The following is a 25,666-nucleotide window of genomic DNA, read 5'->3' as shown; positions in this document are numbered from 1 at the left end:
ATGAAGTTCTATAATGAGTAACTGAAATATGATTGAGAGGGCAACCATTTGATTGACTACTTTATAGTTACTTGGGTCAGACGAATGTTGACATGGCACTTTGAATAGCCTAAGGATCTTGATTCTTTAAAATGAACAACGTATCACTAAGTAATAAAAAAATAATGATCCTAAAATCTATTAATTGAGTCACCGTACGATACCTCATTAAAGGTTACAGTATGCAATACACACAGCTAGTGAAGATAAAAGAGTACAGACATCGTATGTTGCTCAAAGTTATTATTTTGTTTATTACTTGATGTAATTGACTGCAAACATTTGACATCCTTTGGAAATTTTAAAGCAACTGTATGCATCACTATTAACACTGCTGTTTAATGTATATCCTGAACAGATTACAAGATAATGGATTTACGGACAGGACTATGAACTTACAGATAATATATTTCTAACATTCATGGAACTACCTTATATATCTTTTAAATACTTTCGATCAAAGTTAAAGATATAAAGAATATCTGTATTTTCATTATCATTAATGTGTAGAAGAAAACAATGATGTTTTGAATGTCTTATATCAAAGACCAACGAGTGGTTTTTGACAGCAGTGATTCAAGAAATACTAACATTTTCTCTACGATGGAGAAAACTGACGAAAATATGTACTTCTACAAGCAGCATTATTTCTTAAGGAACATGGAAAAGGGAAAATGACAATTGGTCATGAAATGTTGCATCGAATTCCCGTTACCATTTGAGTGCTTACATAAAAACAATTTTGAAGTATTAATATTTATTTATTTATTTATTGAACAAATTCCCAGATACAGCATAACTTTGCCATTTTACACAGGGACATGCTAACAAAAGAAAGAAAAAAAAAAACAAGACAACAATAACAACAACATAGAAAAAAAGAGTGTAAAAGTAAAACTATTCCGTCAAAGCTCGTTTGATTGCTCTTTCAAACACTGGGTAGCTCGAAAAAATGTCCACATCAGTTGTTACTTGATTATAACTGTTTGGTATTCTATAAAAAAGAGACCTCTGTATAACAGCCAACCTAGGACGGGCAAGATGGAATAGGTGGGTATTCCGAGTGATGCGGGAAGGGACACGTAAGGATAGTTCCTGAAGTAATATTTCCGATCTTAAAGTTCCATTAACTATTTTATGTAGATATTTCAGGTCAGAGATAATTCTGCGTACTTCAGGAGTCTGAATATTAAGATGTCGCAAGAGCTCCTTCTTAGATAATATTCGAAGTGCAGGAACACGAAAACGGACTATAGCAATGAAGAAATTGAGAACAGAATCAAGTCTGGAGAGATGTGTAGGTGCTGCCATGGCCCATATGGGAGAGCAGTATTCGATCTTGGGCGCTATTAAAGTCTTATAAAAAGTTGCTAATGAAGAAACAGTGCGTAGTTCGGTGAATCGATAAAGAAGTCCCAACATGCGCATTGAATTCTTTAGTATTGAGGAGATGTGGTCAGAGAAGGTGAGTTTTGAATCAAAGATGACACCAAGATCGTTATGACTAGCAGAATGTGTGATAGGGGAATCGTTGATATGGTATGTGGAGGGAACAGGAGACTTTTTCAAAGTAATAGTAATACTGTCACATTTCTTACTGTTGAGTTTCAAGTGCCACATTTCACACCAGCCTGTAAGGTAATTTATGTCTTCCTGTAGAGCAATTGTGTCATGGAGACACGATATTTCTCTGTATAACTTACAATCGTCAGCAAAAAGCAGAAGGCCACTAGGTTGAGCTGATAAGTGCGTGTAGAGATCATCCATATACAGGACAAACAGTAGAGGCCCAAGTACACTCCCCTGAGGCACCCCTGAGATCACGGGTTGGGGGTTAGAAGTCGCCCCTGAAAGAACAACTCTCTGTTTACGGTCCTTCAAGTAGCTTGTGATTAGAGAGAGAAATTTGCCATGTACATTAAATCTATTGGAGAGTTTATGAAGAAGATGAATGTGACTGACAGAATTAAAGGCCTTCGAGAGATCAAAGTAGATAACATCTAATTGAGTATTGTTAGTCATACATTTGACTGCACAGGAAAGAAGAGTACTTAAGTTTGAGAGACTTGAGCTATTCGGTAGAAAGCCGTGCTGAGAACTATGGATGTAAGGTGAGGTGAATTTAAGTAGCCTGTCTTTAATTATTTTTTCACAGATAATTGATATTACAGAAAGAAGAGATATTGGCCTATAGGAGGATACATGATCTTTAAGTCCTGATTTATATATTGGGGTCACGTGAGCCAGTTTCCAACTGGTGGGATAATACCCTTCCTTGAAGCATCTATTGAATAAGATAGATAGAGGAACCGCAATAACTGAAGCAGTTTTGTTGAGAAAGAGAGGACTAATTTTATCAGGTCCAAGTGATCTATGTGGAGATAACGATAGCAAGAGAGCCAGAACTTCGCCCGGGGTGGTAGAGAGAATGGATAAGGTGTCCGAACAGATGGTGTGGAGAGGGGGGAGATGGGTTGTAGAGGGAAGGGAAGTAAATGTTTTGCAGAAGTAGTTATTGAAGAGGTCTGGTCTTTGATCATCACTCGCTTCAGTATTTTCATCTTGAATTGTTGCCGGTATGCCCGGAGATTTTGTTCTAGATTTAATTACAGACCAAAAGACTTTAGGGTTACTAACAGTAAAATCACCAATTGAGTCCATGTATTCAAAATATTTACGTCGCTGTACCTTCTTGGCAAGACTTCTAATTCTAGCAAAGTTTTTATATGTGTAGTCACTCGGATGTGATTTCCATAGAGTCCAGGCAAGCTTTTTGTTTTTAAGAAGGTCACGAAGTTCATTGTCGTACCAGACCGGAAACCTGTTCGATTTTGATGCTTTCACCGGCACAAAGTCCTTTATGGCTGAGTGGACAACGGATGTAAATAAGTCCACAGCGTCGTCAACAGTTCCTACCTCTAACAAACACCAAGGAAACAGTTCAATAGCCCGGCAGATGTCACCCCAGGGGGCTTTCTTCCATAGAAGTTGTGACCTACTTTTGAGGGGCTGGTTTGTAGTAGTGGAGGGGAGGAAATCGAAAGAAACATCCAAGGAATCGTGATCCGAGGGAAAAAGATTTCTGCATGGGACAACACAACGAGGTTCTAAGTTAGAAAGAATGTAGTCAAGATTGCTATTATTGCGGGTATTATGCATATTATGTTGACCTAGACCAAGTCCATGAATAAAATTGTCCATGAAATAATACCCTATGTGTCCTATTACAGCTTTTGCGAGGAAGACTGCTAGTGTCATCTATTTCAAACCGTCTGCATACCTCAGAGATGTAAGACTGAAAACAGGATTTATATCTGATCCTACGTTCAGTTCGAAAGCACGTTGGGAACCAAAAATCATTACTCTGGAAGGTGTGACTCATTATGGCACACGCTAATACTGAAATAGTACTTTGACTGCTTACAATTGAGAATTATACACTAGCTTTACCAATATTCTTCTATTCGCTGATGACTGCAAACTCTACAGACAAATTCAATCAGAGTACGACGCTCTTGCTCTTCAGTATGATGCTTCAATCCTTCTCAACTGGTGTAACTCTTGGAAACTTATCTTAAACCGAAAAATGTGCTTCTCTTACGATTTTTCTAAAAAAGGAACCTATAAACCACATTTACAAAATTGGTCATAAGAACATTAATCCTGTTTCCTCTTTCAGAGACCTTGGTGTTATCATTGAGTGTAAGCTTACTTTCGCAGATCATGTAAGCAACATATCTTGTACTGCTATGAGAAAACTGGGACTCCTATATCGCTTCACTGACATAAAAAATCCTAATTCCTTAAGTTTGTTCTATAAGTCATATGTTGCTCCCACTATTGAGTAGTGTTCTCCTATTTGGTCTATGGCTTGCCTACTCATGTTTAAAAAATAAATTCTGTAATTAATTTCTTTTTAGCCATTGTTTTAACCTATCGAGTACCTCACCTCCTAACACTTCCAAAAAATGACGTTCTAAATTCCCTCAATATCAAACCTCCCCTAGTAAGAAACAGAATTTCTGATCTAATACTTCTGCATAAAATTGTAAATGGCCATATATCATGTGAACAGTTATTAAATCAGATCAATTTTCGCGTACCCGCTAGAACAACACGGTCAAGTGATCTCTTTTACACTCGAGCGGCGAGGGTATATATTGTTCATAGGTCTCTTCTAAATCGAATTGTCAGTACTTATAATCAGTTGCCAGAAACTGTAGACGTTTTTTCAAATGAATATTCATTCAGATCCTCTATAAATAAACTATTTTTATAATGTTGCTGTTGTGCTGTACCATCTTGAGCTCAAATTGTTATTCAATAGTTATGCTATCAAAATGTTAACATGTTTCAGTGTAAAATGGCTTAGTGCTGCATCCGGAACCTATTATAAATAAATAAAATTACTATATACACTCATGTCCAAAATTACTGTCGCATATCTATAACTGTCTTCTTGTAAGAATATAATTTAATAATGATTTTGCAGGGTACTTTTAATACTGATACTATGTGTATAATCGGGAAATGTATATTTGTGGTAAATTTCATAGGAAGAGAATTGTAAATACGAAAATTAGAATTAATAAAATAAAATGTTGATAAGTGGACAAGAAAATTTTATTTTCGTTTTATTGTTCTTATTTACTGCTCTTTTGACATGAAATTTGCCACATACATATCTTTGCCGATTATACACGTACTAACATTATAAGAAATCGGGCGAATTCGTTATCAAATTATATTCCTAGAACAACATATTTATAGACATGCGACAATAATTTTGGACATGAGTGTACATGTTTTGTACGACACAACTGACATTTATTTACCTTTGTATGATAGATGACAGGATGAAGAACAGCATTAGGTCGGCTCCATCGGCGATTTAGATCTTCATCAGTAAGCCCACATCGATGACTAGAAAAGAAAAAAATCTACGATAAATAATTCTTAATACCTTATATATTGGCTCAGTGACAAGCACTGTATTTCACGAACACACATGTCATAAGCTTGATAGTAAATTCCATCAGGTGTAGGGTTTATGGTGAGAAAGACAGTACTCGCGAGAGTTCTTTTCTCTCTTTATTATTATTATTATTATTATTATTATTATTATTATTATTATTATTATTATTATTATTATTATTATTATTTTCATATTCTCACATATTCTTCTAAAGTATTATTATACTTTCAAACTAAGGTATGAATAAGTATTGTAAGTCTAATAGAGCGGGGTGAAGTCGACGGCGTGGTCTTGTAATTCAACTTTCTCTTGTAATTCAATGACATATACTGTAAAGGCTAATCTTAAATGACGCCTACCCGGTCATAGTACGGAGCTCTAGCTAAGAGTAGGACTCGTCTTTGATAATCTCGGTATTGTATAAAGACACAAAAACTCTAACTCTCTTATAGAACGGATCTGTTCATCCGTCTTTGGACATTTATTAGAGCAAAAACGGTACGAGATAGTAAGAAGCGAATTTCTGGAATGAAATCAGCAATCCAAGAATTGTTTCCATATCTTCCTTTAACCCTCTATTCAAAACAAAAGTGATAGATATCAACCACTTTAAGCTTCAACGTTAATCACAACAGAACAAAAATGGTAGTATATAGCGAGAAACCGTGTTTTGGAATTGATTCAGAGTCCCAAGAATATTCTATCTTTACTCTTATCTCCCTACAAAAACCACAAGTGGAAAAAATACGCTGCCAATTCCAGTTTCAATATTGATCTCCATAAAGCAAAGCGAGTAAAGCACTGACAGAAATGGCTTTATGATATTGATTCCACGTTCTAGGAATAGGAATTTTAAATAGCCATCTATTCAAACCAGAAATGATGAACATTACAATTTCCTATTTTAACAGTGCTCGCCACATTGAAATAATGGTAGTAGGTAGCAAAAACAGTTTCTTTTTGTTTTTTGATGTGGACTTGGTACCACAAGAATAAGTTCCATTTTTGACTTTATTTCTCTATTAAAATCGGAAGTGATAGATGGGAACGGGTTCGATATTAGATCCCTATTGCTTAGAAATCTACCATAGATTCATAATGTGAAACGAAATTCGCTTGTTTCAAGTTCTCTATAATATTTCTGCACTAAGATTAGCTTTTAGATTTGAGTGAAACGCAATAATAGTATTCATTGTTCTTAGCTTCTGTACTCTTCATTCCATTAGAAAAAAAAAAAAAAAAAAAAAAGAGTTACGTTACTGTTCTTAACTCTCGATTGGATCGCCTTCGTATATTTTGTATGCTTTGTATGTTAAGCTACGTGCTGATAAAATCGCTTTTTTCATTGCTGTGCTGTCTTTTATCAATAACAACTACAGAACGAATTTAAAAAACTGAATAAGTTTTTGGGTAGTATAGAAAATTAGTTCTCAGCACACCATGAACACTGTAACCTAATTAATCGGTCAGTTCCATAATAATTTGTTTTAAAAAAAAAAGTATAGGAAGCGGTATGCAGTCTAGCTGGCCACTGTACTACTCATATATCGGGAAATTTTATGCTTACTGTTTTGAGGTATTAGGCAAGGCATGATTTCTCTATTTCACTGTCTAAACATTTATGATTTCAATATGAAATCAACAAAATCAATATGAAAAGCGAATAGTGGTGCAATTGATAAAAGTTTTTTGAGAAAGCCTGGACGCTGTTCAGAACAATCGTAAACTGATACCCACAAAATTAATTTCCTTTCTTCCCTGATGAAGGAGGATCGCCGGTGGACTGCGCGTACAATAGTCATGGATGTAGGCGTATGTAACAAAACAGCGCTCCACATCCTGCACAACATTCTTAGGTTTGCAGAACTGAAGCGTGGTGGATATGATTATGCAAAACTAGCATCCCTATGTATAGGACTTGCTGTAATGGTGGAGAGAGAAAAATATTCTTGGACAGATCGTCACTATGGACAATACCTGAGCCCGCAGACCACACTTGAAGAGGCAACCCAATGGGTAAGACCAGTGGGTACGCAAGGAGGTTTCGGGGTTTTAACCTCCCCTTGAGCAAGATATTATGTATAAATAAGCATTTACTATAATAAGATATGTATACAACACCTGAAATCATATGAAGTTCTCTCTCACCTCACCTTTGACGAACTTCTATGTATGCACTGCATGCTACCAGTGCAGAATGGTAATGTAAAGGTGATGTTCGTTGTGGCACGCGGCATCCAATGATGCTATGCAAGATCTCTTGCATGACTGGCGATGGGAGGTAGTTAAACGACCGCTGTATTCTACAGATAAGTTACGGTATCTTCGTCAAAATGAACGAACCGCTTCGCAGGAACCATTACAACACTAGAATTCAACATAAAGTGGTTCTGCGAAAACATGGATGAATATGAGATGCTGAAGGTGCACGATGCCTCCCACAAATGCGGGAGAAAGTCGTAGACATAGCAGATGATTGCACTGAAACAACGTAATTGATGTTTACTCTACCAATGAAATCACTATGGTAATGATGACACTATTTTTATCAAGCCTTGTATTATTGTGTTGGGTCTAGGTCAAAACCCCCACAGCCAAAACCCCCACACTCAAGAAATGTCAAAACGCCCACAAAATCGGTCAAAACTCCTACACAAATGGACAAAACTCCCACACATAGCAACGGTCACAATCCCCACATAAATGGACAAACCCCCCACACAAATGGACAAAACTCCCACATGCAGAAATTGTCACAACTGCCACACAAATGGACAAAACCCCCACACAATCGGACAAATCCCCCACACTCTGAAATTATCGTGATTGCACGTCTTTGTTGCGGCTCTTTACGACGCCCACTTTAGTGTTTCTGTCATTACAAAACAGTGCAAGAAGAATAGTTGCAACATCAGTTTAAGTGGAATAAAAAATGTTATTAAAAAGTACAAGGGCAAGACATACAACCAGGATCATTTCAGAGTGTGGGAGATTTGACCGATTGTGTGGGGGTTTTGTCCATTTGTGTGGCAGTTGTGACAATTTCTGCATGTGGGTGTTTTGTCCATTTGTGTGGGGGGTTTGTCCATTTATGTGGGGATTGTGACCGTTGCTATGTTTGGGAGTTTTGTCCATTTGTGTAGGAGTTATGACCGTTGGAGGTTATGACCGATTACCAGTGTGGGGGTTATGACTGTTCTTGTATTTGGGAGATTTGTCCATTTGTGTGGGGGTTATGACCGATCGTGTGGGCGTTTTGACATTTCTTGAGTGTGGGGGTTTTGGCTGTGGGGGTTATGACCGTTCGTGTGGGCGTTTTGACATTTCTTGAGTGTGGGTGTTTTGGCTGTGGGGGTTTTGACCGGTTCCCATTGTGTTCACCGATGCCAGTTCTTTGTTAAATTAGTGTCAGTACACTCTTATATTAAAGCATTTTTCTTTTCTAGCTATATCAGATGGCAACTATTTTATTCAGGGAATAACGACAAGAGATAATGTACAATGCAGCAAGCAATGTCAACACCACGAGTAAAGACAATTTTTAACGTATATCTTTCAAAAACATTCACGTACTTCAACAGTGGAAAAACCATCCACATTTAGATGCACAACTAACCAGATACACGCTATATTATTTACACTTGACTCGACAACGTGGTACAATGGCCACTGAGTTGTGAGTAATCCTTGGGAAAACCTAGATAGAAATTTGCTTTCAACAGTCCACATCTTATATATATAAATCTCTGTAAATTTCAACAAAAGATAGAGTCAATTCAGGGAACACAGAATAATTGTGACCTGTGATAGGGCAGGTTAAGACGTCGTAATAAATGGAATGTCAAATTACGCCGTCTATAAACCATAACCCGAATATAGTGACCACAATATTTCATTGTACTTTCCATATACTAAAGCAGTATGAAGCCGTAAATTCGATATATTCTTTAGTTTTCCTTAAAAATAAATAAAATAAAGACGAATCGACGGATTATAACACATATCTTGCACTGGAGCTTCTTACTTACATTTGCACTGCAATTACTTAGTAAATACAGTACACTCAATCCAATAATTTTATCTATATTTTAAAGCATTTCTAACTTTTTCCGAAGTGTAAAAGTGAGAAATAACAGGCTGTGTGGATAAAAATGGAAATAAAATAAAAGAACTACGAGTGAAACAAAATTTGTAAAAAAAAAAAAAAAAAAAAAAAAAAAAAAAAAAAAAATCTGAATAAACCTTTTAGTCGTGAGTAGTAAAGACGAATGAAGTGGACATAGAGTGGCTAATACGCGTCGTTCCGAGTTCGATTTCCGATTGGGGTACATGCGTCGCATACAAGCCCGAGTTGTAGTTCGAGTCCCGTTTTAAACAGTAGGTCCCGTCTCACATAGTCTCGGTGCTGAAAAGGAACGTTAAACAGCAATCAACTATCCACCCCAAATGGATGCTGGCATACTTGTATATAAGGATAGTAAAAATGTTTCATATGATCCATATAAACGCTTCAAACTATATATATATATATATATATATATATATATATATATATATATATATATATATATATATATATATATATAGTGTGTGTGTGTGTGTGTGTGTGTGTGTGTGTGTGTGTGTGTGTAAACGAAGACGCTGCTAAAAATGATACCTCCGTTTTACTACGAATCAGGAAAGTCCTACAAATCTAACTTCGCAGCCACCATGGTGCACCCTGCGTAGCAGCATGCAAAGCAGGGAAAGTTTCATTGTGAGCGTTAACGCGAAAACAGGCTAGCGTGATGATAGTACGGTAGTTGGAAATATCATCTCATGTAACTATACATATTAATAGCGGTGTCTGTGAACAAAAAACTTCAGATCCAAATTGAAAGTGACTATGTTTGTGACCCTTAATATCTTGAACCACCCGACCGATCTCAATCAAATTTTTGACATAGATGCAGTTCTGACTTGGTAGTGTTTTTAGCTATTCACTTTGACGGTAAAACTTAGGGGAGAAGGAGGAGGGGGAATTATAAAAAAAATTCTCGAGGTTCCTCCATCATTCCCACTGCTAGATTGAAATTTGCCAAGAATAAGGACGTGAATTTACTCCATTTTAGAATATATACCACAATAAATTTCGTAAAATAATAATAATAATAATAATAATAATAATAATAATAATAATAATAATAATAATGAAACACACTCATGTTTTCTCTAACAAGTGTCTCCTCGGGATTCTTGTAAAAGTGATTAAAATGCAAAGTTCTCCGCACCCCAATGTGTATTGTACTAATTTTAGCGGCTCATACGGGTAATCTGCATATTTATGGACCTTCATATAACCGGAATTCAATCATACACTTCTATAATGCTCGGACACAAAATTATTTTTACTTTCTTTAGATATAAGTAGCCATGAATGTGAGTATATACAAAACAAATTGAACCAAGTACTGCTTCTTTGACCCACTCCGGCCGCCATCTTGGATTCAACTTTTGGTTCTTCAAATGAGAATAGGTACAAGAGATACATCAAATTCATGTACAATTTTCTCGGAATTTCACTGGTGTGGTGAATTTTACCGTAGCTTGTACCGTTTGGAAGGTATTGTATGTTAAATCCCTTCAGACACTTCGCGAATAGACATTGCAGAGTAATATCAGTTACACTTACGTTTTTGATGTTGACAAATCAAAATAATTTCTAACTGGAAAAATATATATAGGTATGAACAAATTCTTTACAACATTGGTATCATAATCTTAGTACATTTCTGTAAGTGATTGTTATTACATCCATGTTATACTACAACAAAGAAGTATTGTGTAATGGTCAAAATGCCTAATGTAAATTTACATACGACCATATTTGGATAAAGACCTACCATTTCCGTATTGACGGATGTGTGTCTGTATGTATGTACGTTTAGAGAATATGTCGTCAATGATAAATCACCTAAAAGATTACATATACACACGGGGCCCTGCACAACTTTCTATTTGGTTCGATATTCGTGAAGTGCCTGACATTTAACATGCAATACCTTGCAAATGGTACAAGCTACGGTAAAACTCACTACACCAATGAATTTCTGAGAAAATTATACATGAATTTGATTTATCACTTGCATCTACTTCTATTTGGAAAACCAAAAGTTGAATCCAATATGGCGGTTCCAAGGTGGCGGCCGGTAACATGTGTCAGAGAAGCTGTACTTGATTCAATTTGTTTTACATTCATGTCCAGTTACACCTATAAAAAAAAAAAAAAAAAAAAAAAAAATTTGTGTTCTAGCGTTATAGTAGTATGATTTAATTCCGGATATATGAAGGCCCATAAATATGCAAATTACCCGTATGGGCTGGCTAAAATTAGTACAATACGAATTGGGGCGCGGAAAAGTTTGCATTTGAATCAATTTTATACGAATTCCGAGGGGACACTTCGCGAATGTACCTTGTAAGATCTAAAAATTACTTTAAAAAAATTATTCGAGTTGAAATTAGAGGCAAGGTGGTGAATTCATCTCATCTTAAAAGTTTTGTTGCAACTTTTCTAAAAATTACCTCATTGTCACGAAACACGGCGTATGCTTTGTTCAAGGTTTGAATCACTAGGGAGTGCATTTTAAAAAAAGTTTCAGGGAAATTTTCGTTTCTTTTTGATCCAGTTTTTTTATGGAATATACATATTGTGTTTCCTTTGAGGTTGCTACTACTTACATTCTTCAGGAGTTTAAATTGGTCAAGGACAAGGCGATGAAATTTCTGCACTTAGAAAATAAGTCGGTCATTTCTAAAACGCAGGGCACCTATAGTAGATATTGAATGACCTATTTGCCGAAATTGTCACATGCATGCTTTATAACGTAGACTCATTTGTAAGAAAAACAGAAATGATTCGCAGAGCGCAGTGGCGTATTTACGATTTTGTTTGGGGGGTTGCTAACTTTCGGGGGGACTTTGCCTGAAAATGTGAAAATTCTGCAAGATATTTCATATACATACTTTACTATAGTAAATAAGATTTCGGGGGGGGGGTAAGCCCGGAAACCCCACTAAATACGCCACTGGCAGAGCGTAAGGAAGATCGTTACTTTCGATGGACGGTTCTCATTCTCAACACCACAAAACACCGCAATGTTGTCTTTTCTTCAGCTTGATAATTTCAGCTTGTTCCGAATATAGGAGTTAATAATACTATTACTAATTAAATACCACCGAAACTTATTTTTTATTTAACCATGCTTTTAAATACATTATTATTATCCGTATACATTATGGAAATAATGCATATACCAGTATTTATATTTACTTAATGAAGCAAAATAGATTAACAGGTTTTGTTTACATATTAAAAGAACGTACAATTATTTGTAAAAATGATCAAATTAATGATGATTATTCTCTTACTCATCTCACCCTCTGTATTATTCAGCTATCTTAACGATGCACCATCCTTGCTGTACAAATATTAGTCACTTCCGGGAAGATTCACAAGGCGTGTCTATTTCCGACGAATTCCTCCAGCCATTTTACTAATAATATTCAACCCACTACCGCGAGAGGAAGCAAGCTCATTATTATGTTAAAAATGTTATGTCTGGTGCATGTTTAGACTCTCCGATGACTCAAGATTAAGAATTCCATAGAGGAAAACACAATGCACTCCACACATGGATAACAATCTCACGCATGACAACCTTCTACCATCTTAATTTTATTTTTTTTAAAACATATTCCTACCAGTTTCCTTTCACGTCATAATAATGAAGCAAAACGGTACTGGTGTGTCACAAAGGATTATATTAATCTTAAAAAGGCAAGTACCTTGGCTTATTTTGACACCAGAGCCAGTGTTCAAAGTGGAGAAAAAGCAGAGGCGGTATGTTTAATTACGATTTTGACTCGACTTACCGGCTATCTAAATGTTGAAATGCAATGAGGAGATGTTGCCTAAAAGATGTAATTTCTATTTGCATAATGACAGGAAATCATTGGAGAGCTTCTCTGTAGTTACGACGGGGGGGGGGGGGGGCATGGAGACTTTTATACCCTGCCAACAACTTTCTAAAAAAAAACATCCCCTTATGTTGTATTATAGAGAATTATACACGAAAATGCTCAAAAATCGAGTTTTTCTATTAACAATTTCTTGCGGGAAAACTCCTGGACCCCTCACTCGACTGACGGGTAATCCAAACACCCGGAAGAGCCGACCAGCACAGCAGATAACCCCTAAATTCCCCATGCTCAAAACTCGACATTTATATGCATTAAGGCGAGACGACACACATACATAAGAAAGAAAATTCAATATGGCACATCAAAATATAAACTACATGAATTTCTTTGAAGACACCTCATTTTTCAAACAAAAGGTAAGAAAAAAATACAAATGTCTGTGTTGTCAACTTATAAATTATCTTTACATAGACAAAAATAAAATATTTTTACATGCAAGGCTATTCGTCAATTACTGTGTATAAAAATGGATTTATTATTTAATCACTGAAAAACCAGAGGCGGTATGTCTTGGTCACTGAACAACCAAATGCGGTATGGCATACCACCGCATACCGTCTCACTTCGACCACTGACCAGGGCACTAATAAATCAAAAGTCCAAGATATTAAGATAAATTTCTACTAAAGAATTAAGTACAAGGAATATGTTTTAAAAGTACCGTCTGGATTTTCTTTTTGTTTTAACGCATCAACCGAAGGAGAACTCTGAACTCATTCGTAGTTAAATGGTTAGTGTTCCAACCTTCTTGTAACAGAGCCTAGTTCTATTCGTAGTCAGAGCTATTGTGATTCAGATCACAAGCTAAATTGTAGATACGTTCTGTATAGTTAAGAAGGGAAATTAAACTAAATAAAAAGACAAGGACAATTTCACAAAGAACGAAGATTTGAAATAAAGATCCAGAATCCAAAAACCTTCTTTAAGAAATTAATCTGAAAGAATGAAAAGTTATGGATGATCGATAAAAGTGAATGATTATAAAAGGAGTTGATAGAATGAGTATGTACGAGGAAACGGGAGAACGCTGAGAAACCCACGGACACTATGTTATTCACCACAAATTGCTTGGCCTGGGATCGAACTAGGGACCCAACCAACAGAAGTGAGCGCTCTGCCACTGAGCCAACGTGCTCCCTGAAACTGGAAGAATATATGGTCCTAAGACACATTATCACCCTTTCTAATTACACGAAAAAAAAAAGTTTCCATTTACGTAATGTCTATCACAAACCCAGGTAATTATCAGTTTAACTTGAAATAGTTTGGCCCACCCCTGTGTATTAATACATATTTAGATATACAGAATGTGTGTATTAATACATTTACATAATTATAGGTGCTCCATTAATTTTCAAAGCAAGACTAGAATAAGAAGTAATGCTGAGATTATTTAATAATAACTCGAGTGAGGACATACAGCTCTTCACATGGAAATTGCTGAGGACAAATACTACGTGGGTGTGAACTCTTGAGACACTTCCGCTTCTTCCTACTTAGCATTCCACCAATATTATTTTAGCATCATTCTTTTGCAAGTTTCATCAGCCTATATGAAAGGACCTTACGCGGAAGGACAAGAATGAAATGATCCGACGAGGTAAGGGTAAGATCAACAGTAGAAAAGTTACAAAAAAAAAAAAAAAAAAAAAAAGTAGACTTCGATAATTTGGACATGTATACAGAAGACATTCGGAATAAACAGCTTACCGAGTGGATGATATAGAACTGAACGAAAAAAAAAAAAATGTAATTGAGGAGGTTGTGATAAGAACGATATGGTGAAGTGTGGTGTCGCAGTGGATATGACAAAGATAGAAACTAATGCAGAACGCCGATCCGAAAGGCCGATCTCAGCTGAGAGAAAGGCTTAAAAGAAGAAGACATTGGATTCACTATATCTTACTCATTTATATATATAGTAGACTTGTAGTTTTATTACATCATATTGATATACACTATGTTGTATCAATACCTTGTTTATTCTCAATAAAATGTACAGACGTACTCACATTAACATCAAAATTATTGAGGCAAAGCAGTAGTCTCTTACCTAAAATTTGTACTCACCTTTCAACACGGATAATTGTATTTTATTTAATGTCTTTGTTGTTACTACTAAGTTACTGCATTAATTTTTCCCCGAGTTACGAATGTCCTTTAATCTTGGACTATAACTATCTATTTATAATACAAAAACATCTCAGTCTGAGAGTGACGCTAATTCCTAATAGTTACAATTTTCGAACAATAGTGAAGTTCGAAGTCGGCCTGCTTGCTTTTATTTTAAAATGGATAGTGATGATGCTGAACATGAATATGCTTTGCTGTATATTATTAATACAAGGGTCCCGTTAAATGTAAATAAGGTTGTAATAATTGAAAATACGCAAGTATTTAAGTTATTCTATGCCAAGCACAATATAATTTATTAAGTAGGTAACAGGAGCACAGTATAAAACTATACAGTTGTTACCGTTTACCTTTAGGTCAATGCGATCTTTAACAAGCTTCACCGCCAACCCATAGTGACCATATTTAGATTTGATAATTAGTATTAGTGTACTTAAAAAGTTAAATACAATCAATTAGAAAATTAATTAATCATGATTTTAACCTATAGCGTACAGAAAACCGGGGGCTTGAAGGGAACAACTATTTTCAAAAAAAAAAAAAAAAAAGTTAATAATTAATGAAGAATTAACGTATTACAATGTCACAAATTTGTTTAATTTTAATATACCTATCTACACAATACACCAATTAGGGTAATGGAAACAAACAAATAATGAAAGTGGATGATTACGAGAGGAATTGACGTAATAATGTGTGAGGAAATGGCAAAATGTCGAGAAAACCCACAGACATATTGTCCACTGTACAGGAAGATACAGAAAGAAACTACGAAGATATTAAGCAGAAACACATCAGTCGCTTGCCAAGACTGGGATATGTCAATTGATGTTCTAAGACAGAATAATCATATATCGATATACAGTACTAGCAAGATGATAGCATACGAAACAGCATGCACAGTCGTTTATATAAAAGCTGGGACACCACTGCTTTTTTAAAAGTTCTAAAAACTCATCTGCAAAAGGTCCCTTTTTTGAAATGATCATACGAAGAACAAAAACTGAATTTGAACAAGCAGCAGGTAATCACAATCGAAATTACAATATAACTATTTGGTGTATAAGTTGAAATATCTCTCGTTTTGTGCATCTCGGGAGGATGAACGGGCGAGGTTTCAAACATCTATGCACAACGGAATGTCTGTAATGATGAATTCTCCACATAGCATGGAACGTGTTTCCTCTAAATATTCGAATACCAACACGTTCGATCTGTAGTTCCTATCAACACATACGTTGGAATACAATGTGTAAAGAGTTCAGGATTACATTATTTGTTCACGTTTCATTGAGACTAGAAATGAATCAATATGTCCGTATCTCTCCTTTGTAGTTTTTTTTTTTTTTTTTTTCAGTAAGGTGGGTATACCAGATACGAGTTGTTCCGCCCGATCCTTTAGCTCGCTGTACACTATAAGTTAAAATCGTGCATAACTGAAAACTCTAATTGTTTCTACCATCTCAAAGTCCACACCACATTTATGCAATTATTCAAGGAATTCGTTATATAGGCCATCGATAGCGCACGTAGTGATATCTATTAGCGCCAAGTAGCAAGCGACATCGCAGGTATTGGCATTTATTAGGGTGACTTTATATTATTAGCATTAGTGTGATGGACTGAGATCTTTCCCGTTTAATACAGCGGGTTTCAAAATGATCTGAACGATAAGGAATTGTCCCATGAGAATTAAAACTGTATCAGCTATTACAGTTATACTGAAATACTTTCGAGCACATCCTCATATTTTGTTTGGCACAGCCGTAGTAGCTTGAAATTCTTCCGACAGGTGGCAGAGTGACAAGTTGCAAAATGGGTGCCTGTTGTGCACATAACGAATTCTGCATTCTATAATTTCATGTTAGTCGGTCTGTTGTGCGTATTCGACTTGGTTTCGTACAAAATTTCATAAAGAATCAGCATAAAGAAACTTCAGCTATTAGAGAGATGGAGCCCTTTGTCACTTTCATCGCAATGTTAGAAACTACCTTAATGAGACACTGTAACACCATTGCTTACTACGATCAATAGTTTCTACGTTGGTCATCAAGATTACCAGATTTAATCCCCTGTGATTTTTTTTTTTTTTTTTTTTTGTGGGAACATTTCAAAGACAGTGTGTACGGTGCAAACCACCTCTATCAAAATATGTCCGAGCCCTTTTCACTGGTTTGGAGACAAGCCAGTGCCGTGGTACAGGATTCGATTTCCGGTGTTCCCGGCAGGAGCTCATGTGGTTCGGATTCCATCAGTAGGTCCCGTCTCACATAGCCTCGCTGCTGAAAAGGACGTTAAACTCAAAATCTACTCAACTCAACTCGATTTCCAGTGTGGAAGCACAAAATATTTAATTCATGATCGTTCGCTTACATTAATCATACGTCTCCTTTGGCCTAAAGAGCGTAATCGTGCAACGTTACACTAAAATTTCATTTCCCAAGATGTTTGTGAAATGGAAGATCACATTTCACAGTGCTGCAGTGCAAACTGTTCACGAAAACATCTTCCTTTTCTTCCGTTTTTGAAAAAAAACTGCCTTAAAAACAACGCTATTTATTTTTTTTTTTTTTAGCTCTGCTTAAGTATTCAGACCAGGAGCGTCATTTGTATGGGTAAATTGCCCCCTAAGTTTGAGAAACAGTTTTTTTTAAATAAAGTGCTAATAAAAAACGTGGAACTCATATCAGTGAACTATCTGCTCCGCCCTTCCCTTGTTACAAAATCTGAAGTGACATTACTAATAGGTTTTGTCATTCAGATTAAAATGCGCCTGAAATGTCCATCAACCCGCTATACGTAGCTCCTCTACTGGTTGCCTTTCACAAGGGTATCAACCATCAACCTAGTTGCAATATTAAACTACTGGGGCTAAAACGACGCCTAAAATGTGGAATATAAAAAAAGACTTTTTTAAAAAAATGAATGAGAACTTACAAATCTACACAAAATTTGGAATCGACCAGCGAAAACGACACGTTTCTAGCACTTGTGGTTTTCGGGATCTCATTGTCGAAATGGTTGGCCACAAACATGAACTTTTCTAGCATTTTAATATATAAGTATTACAAAATTCTTGTAATACTAAGCCCAATTAATGATTCAAGTTTCGCAAAATCTAGTTCAAATCGGATCCACTTATTCCTAGAAGTGAGTTTCAATAACTATCAGTATGTTTCTAATACAGTTGTTTCGAAGTAACTATATTTTTTCATTCGTCAAATTAGCAGTCACGTCGCGGGTCGAACATAAAATTTCAGTGGCCGCATCTGGCCTGCGGGCCTTAGTTTGCTCATCACTAATATAGTCTTTGAGTCTTTCGACAGTCCCTTATTTCCTTGTGGGTCGCCTGTTGCCGGATTTTTACAAATTGATTGGTATTGCTTGCCTCGAAAGCTCATTTCTTTCGCACTTTTGGATGCCTGTAATAAGGAAGGGAACAGTTTGTTTTCATATGTGGAATCATCTCTCATGCGCTGTATGCAACCCCTAGAAATACAGTATAGCCTATGACGTTAGAGAAAACTGCATAGGACAATACCATTACTATTTACGTATCTAACTAAAACTTGGCTTTCTAACAGAAATAATAATTATAGGTTGGATAGTTTTGCCTTTAATACTTTAAAATATCTATTAATATGTTTGAAAAAACGTTGTTTATGGAAAAGTATACAATCATTTTAGTTTCATTTCAGCTTTGATTTTACTACGTGTAGCAAGTATGTGTTTACCATATAGTAAAATTTACATTGCACTTTAGAAAATAATTAGAAAAAGTTATTCAAAATATTATTCAACTTACAAGCCTAATAAACTGAATTTAATCCGCCAAAATACCACTTGCAACCACATTTTATTTCCAAATGAAATAGAACTACGGTCAGAAGTTCGGTTATTTTCTTTATTCTTTTATTTACATATAAACATTATTTACTTCCCCGATTTCTTATATCTCACGTTTTGCTACTTTTTGTACATCATCCAAAAGATGAAAGAAAATGGTTAGTATAATATTTGAGAAGAAATTATCTTATTAGACTGAGTAACTTAACAAATTTGCTAGAATAAAATCCTTCTCTCTATTCTACACTTAGAGTAAACGTTTTATGTGGAAATTTATTACAAAACGCAAGTGAATGAAATAATATTACAAGGGAAATATGCAAATTTAAATCTTTGGCCTAGCCCTCCATCGTGACTATGCAGCTAGTGTACGCGCCTTTGGAGCGGAAAACCCGAGTTCGATTTCCAGTGGGAGCTCATGTGATTCGGATCTCACGAATCCATGAGTCATATAGCCTCGGTGCTGCAAGGAATGCTAACTTCCAAACAAATCACTCTACTGCTGTTTTTATTGTTTGTCTGCTTGACTCTGGCAAAGCAATTAATTACAACTTTGTTGCCTATATTTACGCATTAGTACATCAAATATCAAATATACTTATGATGAATTTCGTTAGACGTCTCAAGTCGACTTGTGGTTTCAATAGATACCAAGGTGAATGTCTCTATGACTCCATGTCTTTATTACTATTATTTTATTTGCCATGGAATGAGAGGAGAGGGAGGAGGAGGATGATAGAAATTAGTGGGTATACAAAGTTTGGTAGTCTTGCCTTTGTCATTACACTCCCAGTTCAAAGCAGTTCACAGAAAGCTGCTTTTGGTATTATATATAGAGAAGGTAGGTTCAGTAATAGTTTTCCTGTTAATTTTAAGTATATCTATCTTCCTGGTCTTTAGTAATCCTTAGTTATTTAACGCTAAAAATAAAATAAAATAATAGCTCCTTATTAGAGCGTTTTATAGTTTACATCCATCCTTCTCTTCTCCAGCGTCGTGAATTAGAAATCTGCAGCTGTTCACCTGACTAGTTCAAGGCCGTTCGTGGTAACGTCCGCTCCGGACTTTTACTGAACCAGCCAGAACAAGTTCTTCTTCTCTTCTTTTTTGCCAATAAAACAGTATTACCGAGAACATCTTGTTTTTTCTCCGTAGTTTCTCTAAAATACTTTTCTTCAGCAATCTGTAACGCTTGAAGATACGCCGAGATATGTCTTCGTTTTCCCTCACAGAAAATGGCATTGACCATTGATCAAGCAATTCTATATTCCCTACGCAATTTTTTGTTTTACTAATCTATAAACTACGAATATTTGCAAAGTATTGTTCATTCTGTAGTGCTGTAAGACTTGCTATTATTTTTCCTAAATATTTAAAAATGACAATACCTCAGTAAGTATTACCTATCCGACGAGTCTGTTTTGTGGAGTCACTGTTCTGTTTATATGGTGTTATTGGTTGAAGGAGTTGTTGCGAGAGGAGATATGCAATCTGATAGATAAATTACATACAAAGTGTTAAATCTTAGTAGAAAAGAAAGATAAAATTGGTCTCATGTTACATTTAACAAAACAATAAAAAAAATTAAGCTTTTAGGGAAGGCAGAAGTGTGAGAACTAATACTGAAATTGGCGTATTTTATTCAACGATCTTATTCAAATTATATGCATAGACCTACAATGTAGCTCAGTCGCGTAGGCAAGGAACTGACCTATTCAAGCCTGCCCATCTCCTTCGTATAGTGATATAAACAATGGAGTCTGCTAACATGTAGTATATTCCATTTGTGATCCCGATAACATCACAACAATTGTACAATCATGTTAAAAAAAAACTTCCCAGAAGCTTCGTTTAACCCCTACACAAGATTTAAAGAAGTATGTACTGTACTCTTTTTTTTTTTTTTTTTGGAGGGAGAGAGGGCTCTTTTTCGTCAGTATATGCATCAAAGGCATCAAAATGTACCGCCTGTAGGTGCGAGTGAAAACCCTGAAAATGAAACATGATACTCAAGTTTTTTAAATTTATTAAAGTTCTGCTTAGCCGAATTGTTAGCGCACGTGATTTCGTACTGTGTAGTCCCTGGTTCTACTACCGATTGGATCACTAACATTTTCCGGTATTTATCCACCATCATGAAGGGCTGCGGTGGCTCAGTGGTAAAGTGCTCACTTCTGGTGCATAGGGTTCCTAGTTCGATCCCAGCTTGCGCCAAGTGGGCTATGTGACCGACAGCTACAGTTTTCTCGAGTTCTTCCGTTTCCTCCAACTTTCTTCATTCCACTATTTTGTTCATTATCATCACCGTTTCCCTTAGCCTCCATAGCATAATCATGGGACATAAAATTGAAACATTTCATCTCATTTTTTCATAATGAGGCAATTGAAGGACTACATGAATTAAGTCGAATCACCCAGTCGAATGTGCTACATCTGGCTAGTCATAGCTCTTCGTGGATCGTAACAGCAGGGAGTTTAGTACTTCTTTACATCTGTTAACAAATTTCATCAATATTTCAAGCCCACACGACCAACGAAAACTGAAAAGAGGAATGTAGATTGTTCTCTCTCTCTCTCTCCTGCAGTTTGGCTCTTCTCTGTGTACTGAAATAACATACTTAACGTGATACGCAAGAGCTATGAAAGTCTGGCCGGCCATTAGGCGAACATTTCAAGCAGTGACGCATGGTCAATGCATCGGCTTTTAGGGTGTAACTTAGTTAATGTAACAAACGTCGATAGGTGATTTCTGACACCGAGATTAGCAAAAAAGATCCTATGAACATATAGCATATTGGAAAAGTTAGTGAGGGCCGAAAGCTTGGGAACAGTAAGTTTGAAGCGGTATATATCGAAAACCAGTAAGCTGTGATGGTGGTCTATGAAAGTCTGGAGGTGGCGTTTGTGTTCAATAAGTACTTGTTCGGTTCGCACAAACAAATGGTGGTTGTCTTCAAGACGCCACAGTACATAAGTGCGGTTATTGTCCTGCGACTATTGAATATGACAAGTCGCAATGCTCAACTAAAACATGGTGCGTTATTCAAACCACGAACAGACCGACATGCTATTCATGTATGGTCGTGTACATAGCAACGGGCGTGAAGAAGCACAAGTCTATCTGGAGTGTTTTGCTAAAAGACACCAATCATCATACAGGATGTTTACAGCAATTTATAGGCGCTTGCGTGAAACAGGGACTGTACTACCTGCCCATGTGGATGCTGGTCGACTCCATGTGTACGAACACCTGTTATGGACGCATGTGTGTTAGAAGCTGAGGACATAGCCTGGTATGAGTACGAGGAAACTTAGCCGTGAAAGGGATCTTAGTCACATGACTGTCTGTGTGGCGTGCGTTACATGAAAATGCCCGTGTACCCATACCACCTGCCGAAGGTAGAAGGGCTGGCAAAAGCGGATTTCCAACCACCTGAAGCATTCTGCCAGTGGTTCATTCAACAGATCACTACCACCATGCTGTTTCAGGCATCAGTACTGTTCACTGACGAGGCCACGCTTGGAAGGGATGGTATCGTCAATATGCAGAACACACACACGTGGGCAGATGAATATCCTCATGGGACAATTGTTACTCATCATCAACACCAATTTGGACTCAATGTATGGTGTGATATTGCCCATGATCTACTGATTGGCCTATACATGCTACCCCGAAGACTGAGTGGAGCACAGTATTTGACCTTCCTGAAGGATGCACTGCCCAAATTACTAGTAAATTTTCCCCTAGCGATTTGCCGCAACATGTGGAACATGCATGATGAGTCTCCCGCGCACTTCAGTGTGAATGTCCCCCGGCAGTTGAGCAACAACTTCCCAAGATGTTGGATCGAGTGTGGCGGTCCAGTGCATTAGCCTGCCCGGTCTCTTGTCCTGAATCCACTGGATTTTTATCTGTATGTACGTACTAAAAGTAAAGTCTGGTGGATACTCCTGTCAATAACTTGGAACAGTGTATCCATAAGGCCTGTGCAACTGTTTGCCATGATCCAGGCACCTTCTAACGGGTTCGACAATCCATGATCCGGCATTGTTATGCATTAATTCCTATCCATGGTGGGAACTTGTGAACATCTTCTATGATGTGCGCAACGAACGTATGTTTGTGTCTCTCTGCACGTCAATATCTACAACTTTAAATTTACTGCTCCTGCACTTTTGGCCATCGATAACTCTGTCAATATCCCCAATATGTTACATGTTAATAAGACCTTTTCAGCTTATCTCGGTGTCGGGAATGACCTCCCGATGTTTAGTACATTAATTCAGTTAAACTTTATATATATCTAAACTAAACACTAAAATCTTATAGTATGCAAATATCGGTAGGGGGGACATTGGTTGCCATACCCTGTGACATAAAATTAACAGTTTTGTCCACCCTACACAGCGGCGCAAATCTGTCTTCAATATTGAGGGGACGGGTAAACGGGTAAGACCGTTCCTATATATATATATATATAAAAGCGATGTTCAAAATATTTATGAAGTTGACAAATAGTGCCATGGAGAATCGGGGAAGCCGAGATATCTTCAACATTGGGATGCGGGCAGATTTGAGGGTTATTCTGGGGGTCATATCAACTTCATCTCACTTTCCTTTGTGGCAATCGGACACAAATCATCACATTTCTCCTCAAAAAACACATTTCAAACCCAATTATTTGGGGGGGGACAGTCCCCCAGTTCCAAGGTTGGAGGAGACTTTCCCCCCATACCCCTGGGATTTGCGTCAGTGACCCTACATAAAGTTGTATTCTTTCGAATGGCATTTCCACAAGCTATTACATATTTCAAATCTACTTGTTAAACGAAAACTTACAATATTACATTTATTATTCAGTGTTGCAAACTAAAGACCCTACAGTATCACAAACATTCAAATTTTGGTGGTCTCTATGGCAGTAATAACGCAAATGAGACAGATGGGGCAATATAATCCAAAATACCTTAGTGTCTAATATTATGATCATGATATATATTTCGAACGAATACGAGCAAGGTTACAAGGGATTTAAAGTTTTACTTTTTTTTTTCAGAAACCTTTATTTCGAGAAACTACTTACATAAGAACATCATCTAATTACACAGATGATTTTCAATAGGTGTGAAGATCACACAAGGCATTTGATACCTCAAACCGTTTTGGAGATATTATGAAAACTGTTCAAGTTTGGAACACTTTAAAACTATGTAATTCCGAGAACTTACCGGTATTTTAATTACACCTACGAAAAAGTACTGCCGTAATGCTTTAAAATGTTATAAAAAGTTCTCACAAATACGCCCTTTTAAGCAATATATCAAATATTACCATGTAAACAATTTTTGAAATTAAGTCCTTTGAAAAAAACTCAAATTTTCAATTTTTGTAACTTTGCTTTTATTTGTTCGAATTACGACGTATGATGACCGTAGTATTCGGCATTAAGGTACTCTGGATATGCGTTACCTTGTCGGTCTTACTTGCATTGTAGAACTCATCAAAACTTGATTGTTCTTCGATGCTTGTAATACTGTAGCGTACATAGCTTGCAATACTACGTGACAACTGTGGTATTTATGTTTTCGTTTTACATGTAAATTTGAAATAGGCTTCTGAAATAGTGCCACTAGGAAAAAAAAACTTTATTAGGTTGGCAATACTGCTAACCTTGTATCACAGAGCATGTCAAACAATGTTCCCCTGTCGGTATTTGCAGAGTACAGAATTTCAGCGTTTTTTCGTCCATTAGTTCAAAAGTTACAAGGATGTACCAAGATAAATGGTTCTTAATGTTTTTTTCTTATTCTATTTAATATTTTCATATGAAAAATAAAGCTAGCAACTACTCATATGGTTTAGTGTTTGATTCCACGTTAAAGTTTTACATATTCAGCGCAAAATGACTTAAAGTACGTACAAGACTGCATTCATTACATTTGATTCGGTTCAGCATACTCTTTTCATTTTCTTATATTTAGCAGCTGATAGGAATATCCCTACAAATACTAAAAACAAAATTTTACTTAAAATAAAAATACAAATTTATTATTCTCTGGCAACGGCAATTTGACTTATCATAAACCTGCCAAACTTAAAATTCAGAATACGTATTTCACGTTCGTCTTTGAATGCTTTAGAACTATTGCTATTGTTAATTAAGAAAACATAATTTCCAATAATTAGAAGCACACTAACGAATTCTTACTAAATAACTTCCAAAATGAAAAAAAAAAAAAAACTAGCTAAATACTGAAATAAGATTGTGTATTAAGAAGGTTAATCTTTATTCACAGCAAATTGTATATGAGTACTTTTAAAAAAGGGGGAGGAATCTGTAATGAACATCTCGTAACAGCAAATTTGAATTAATTCACAATTTTCTTAATAGTCGTCGCTGAAATCGATTTTTAATAGCTATGAAATCTTCAAATTTGAAATAAAATACGTTACATTTTCTTACAAGTTCGTTATTGTGTGTTTACATGCACAGTTTATGAAATACTAAATCGTTATTTTGCATACCTACAATAATCAGATATATCAAATCCAAATTATAATAATAGCCTTACATGGTTTCTATACATTTTATAACATACACCACTAACTTACTCTAATATTGGCTCATACATAATAAAAACTATGTA

At 36.2% G+C, this 25,666-nt stretch overlaps 1 protein-coding gene across 1 annotated transcript in view; it reads right to left on the bottom strand.

The window, feature by feature from the left end:
• LOC145679241 (cytosolic carboxypeptidase 1-like) overlaps positions 1-25,666 on the bottom strand; it is a 160,139-nt gene that overhangs the window by 30,663 nt on the left and 103,810 nt on the right. Inside the window, exon 3 of the mRNA XM_081749826.1 lies at positions 4,875-4,962. Within this exon, the coding sequence (XP_081605952.1) occupies positions 4,875-4,962 (88 nt within the window). The remainder of the gene's footprint in view (positions 1-4,874; positions 4,963-25,666) is intronic.

Source organism: Thermobia domestica, chromosome 2, assembly GCF_964235325.1.
Source record: "Thermobia domestica chromosome 2, izTheDome1.hap1.1, whole genome shotgun sequence".
In the NCBI taxonomy this organism is placed as follows: domain Eukaryota; kingdom Metazoa; phylum Arthropoda; class Insecta; order Zygentoma; family Lepismatidae; genus Thermobia; species Thermobia domestica.
The sequence above is the reverse complement of the archived record's forward strand: the minus strand, read 5'-3'. Positions and strand labels throughout refer to the sequence as shown.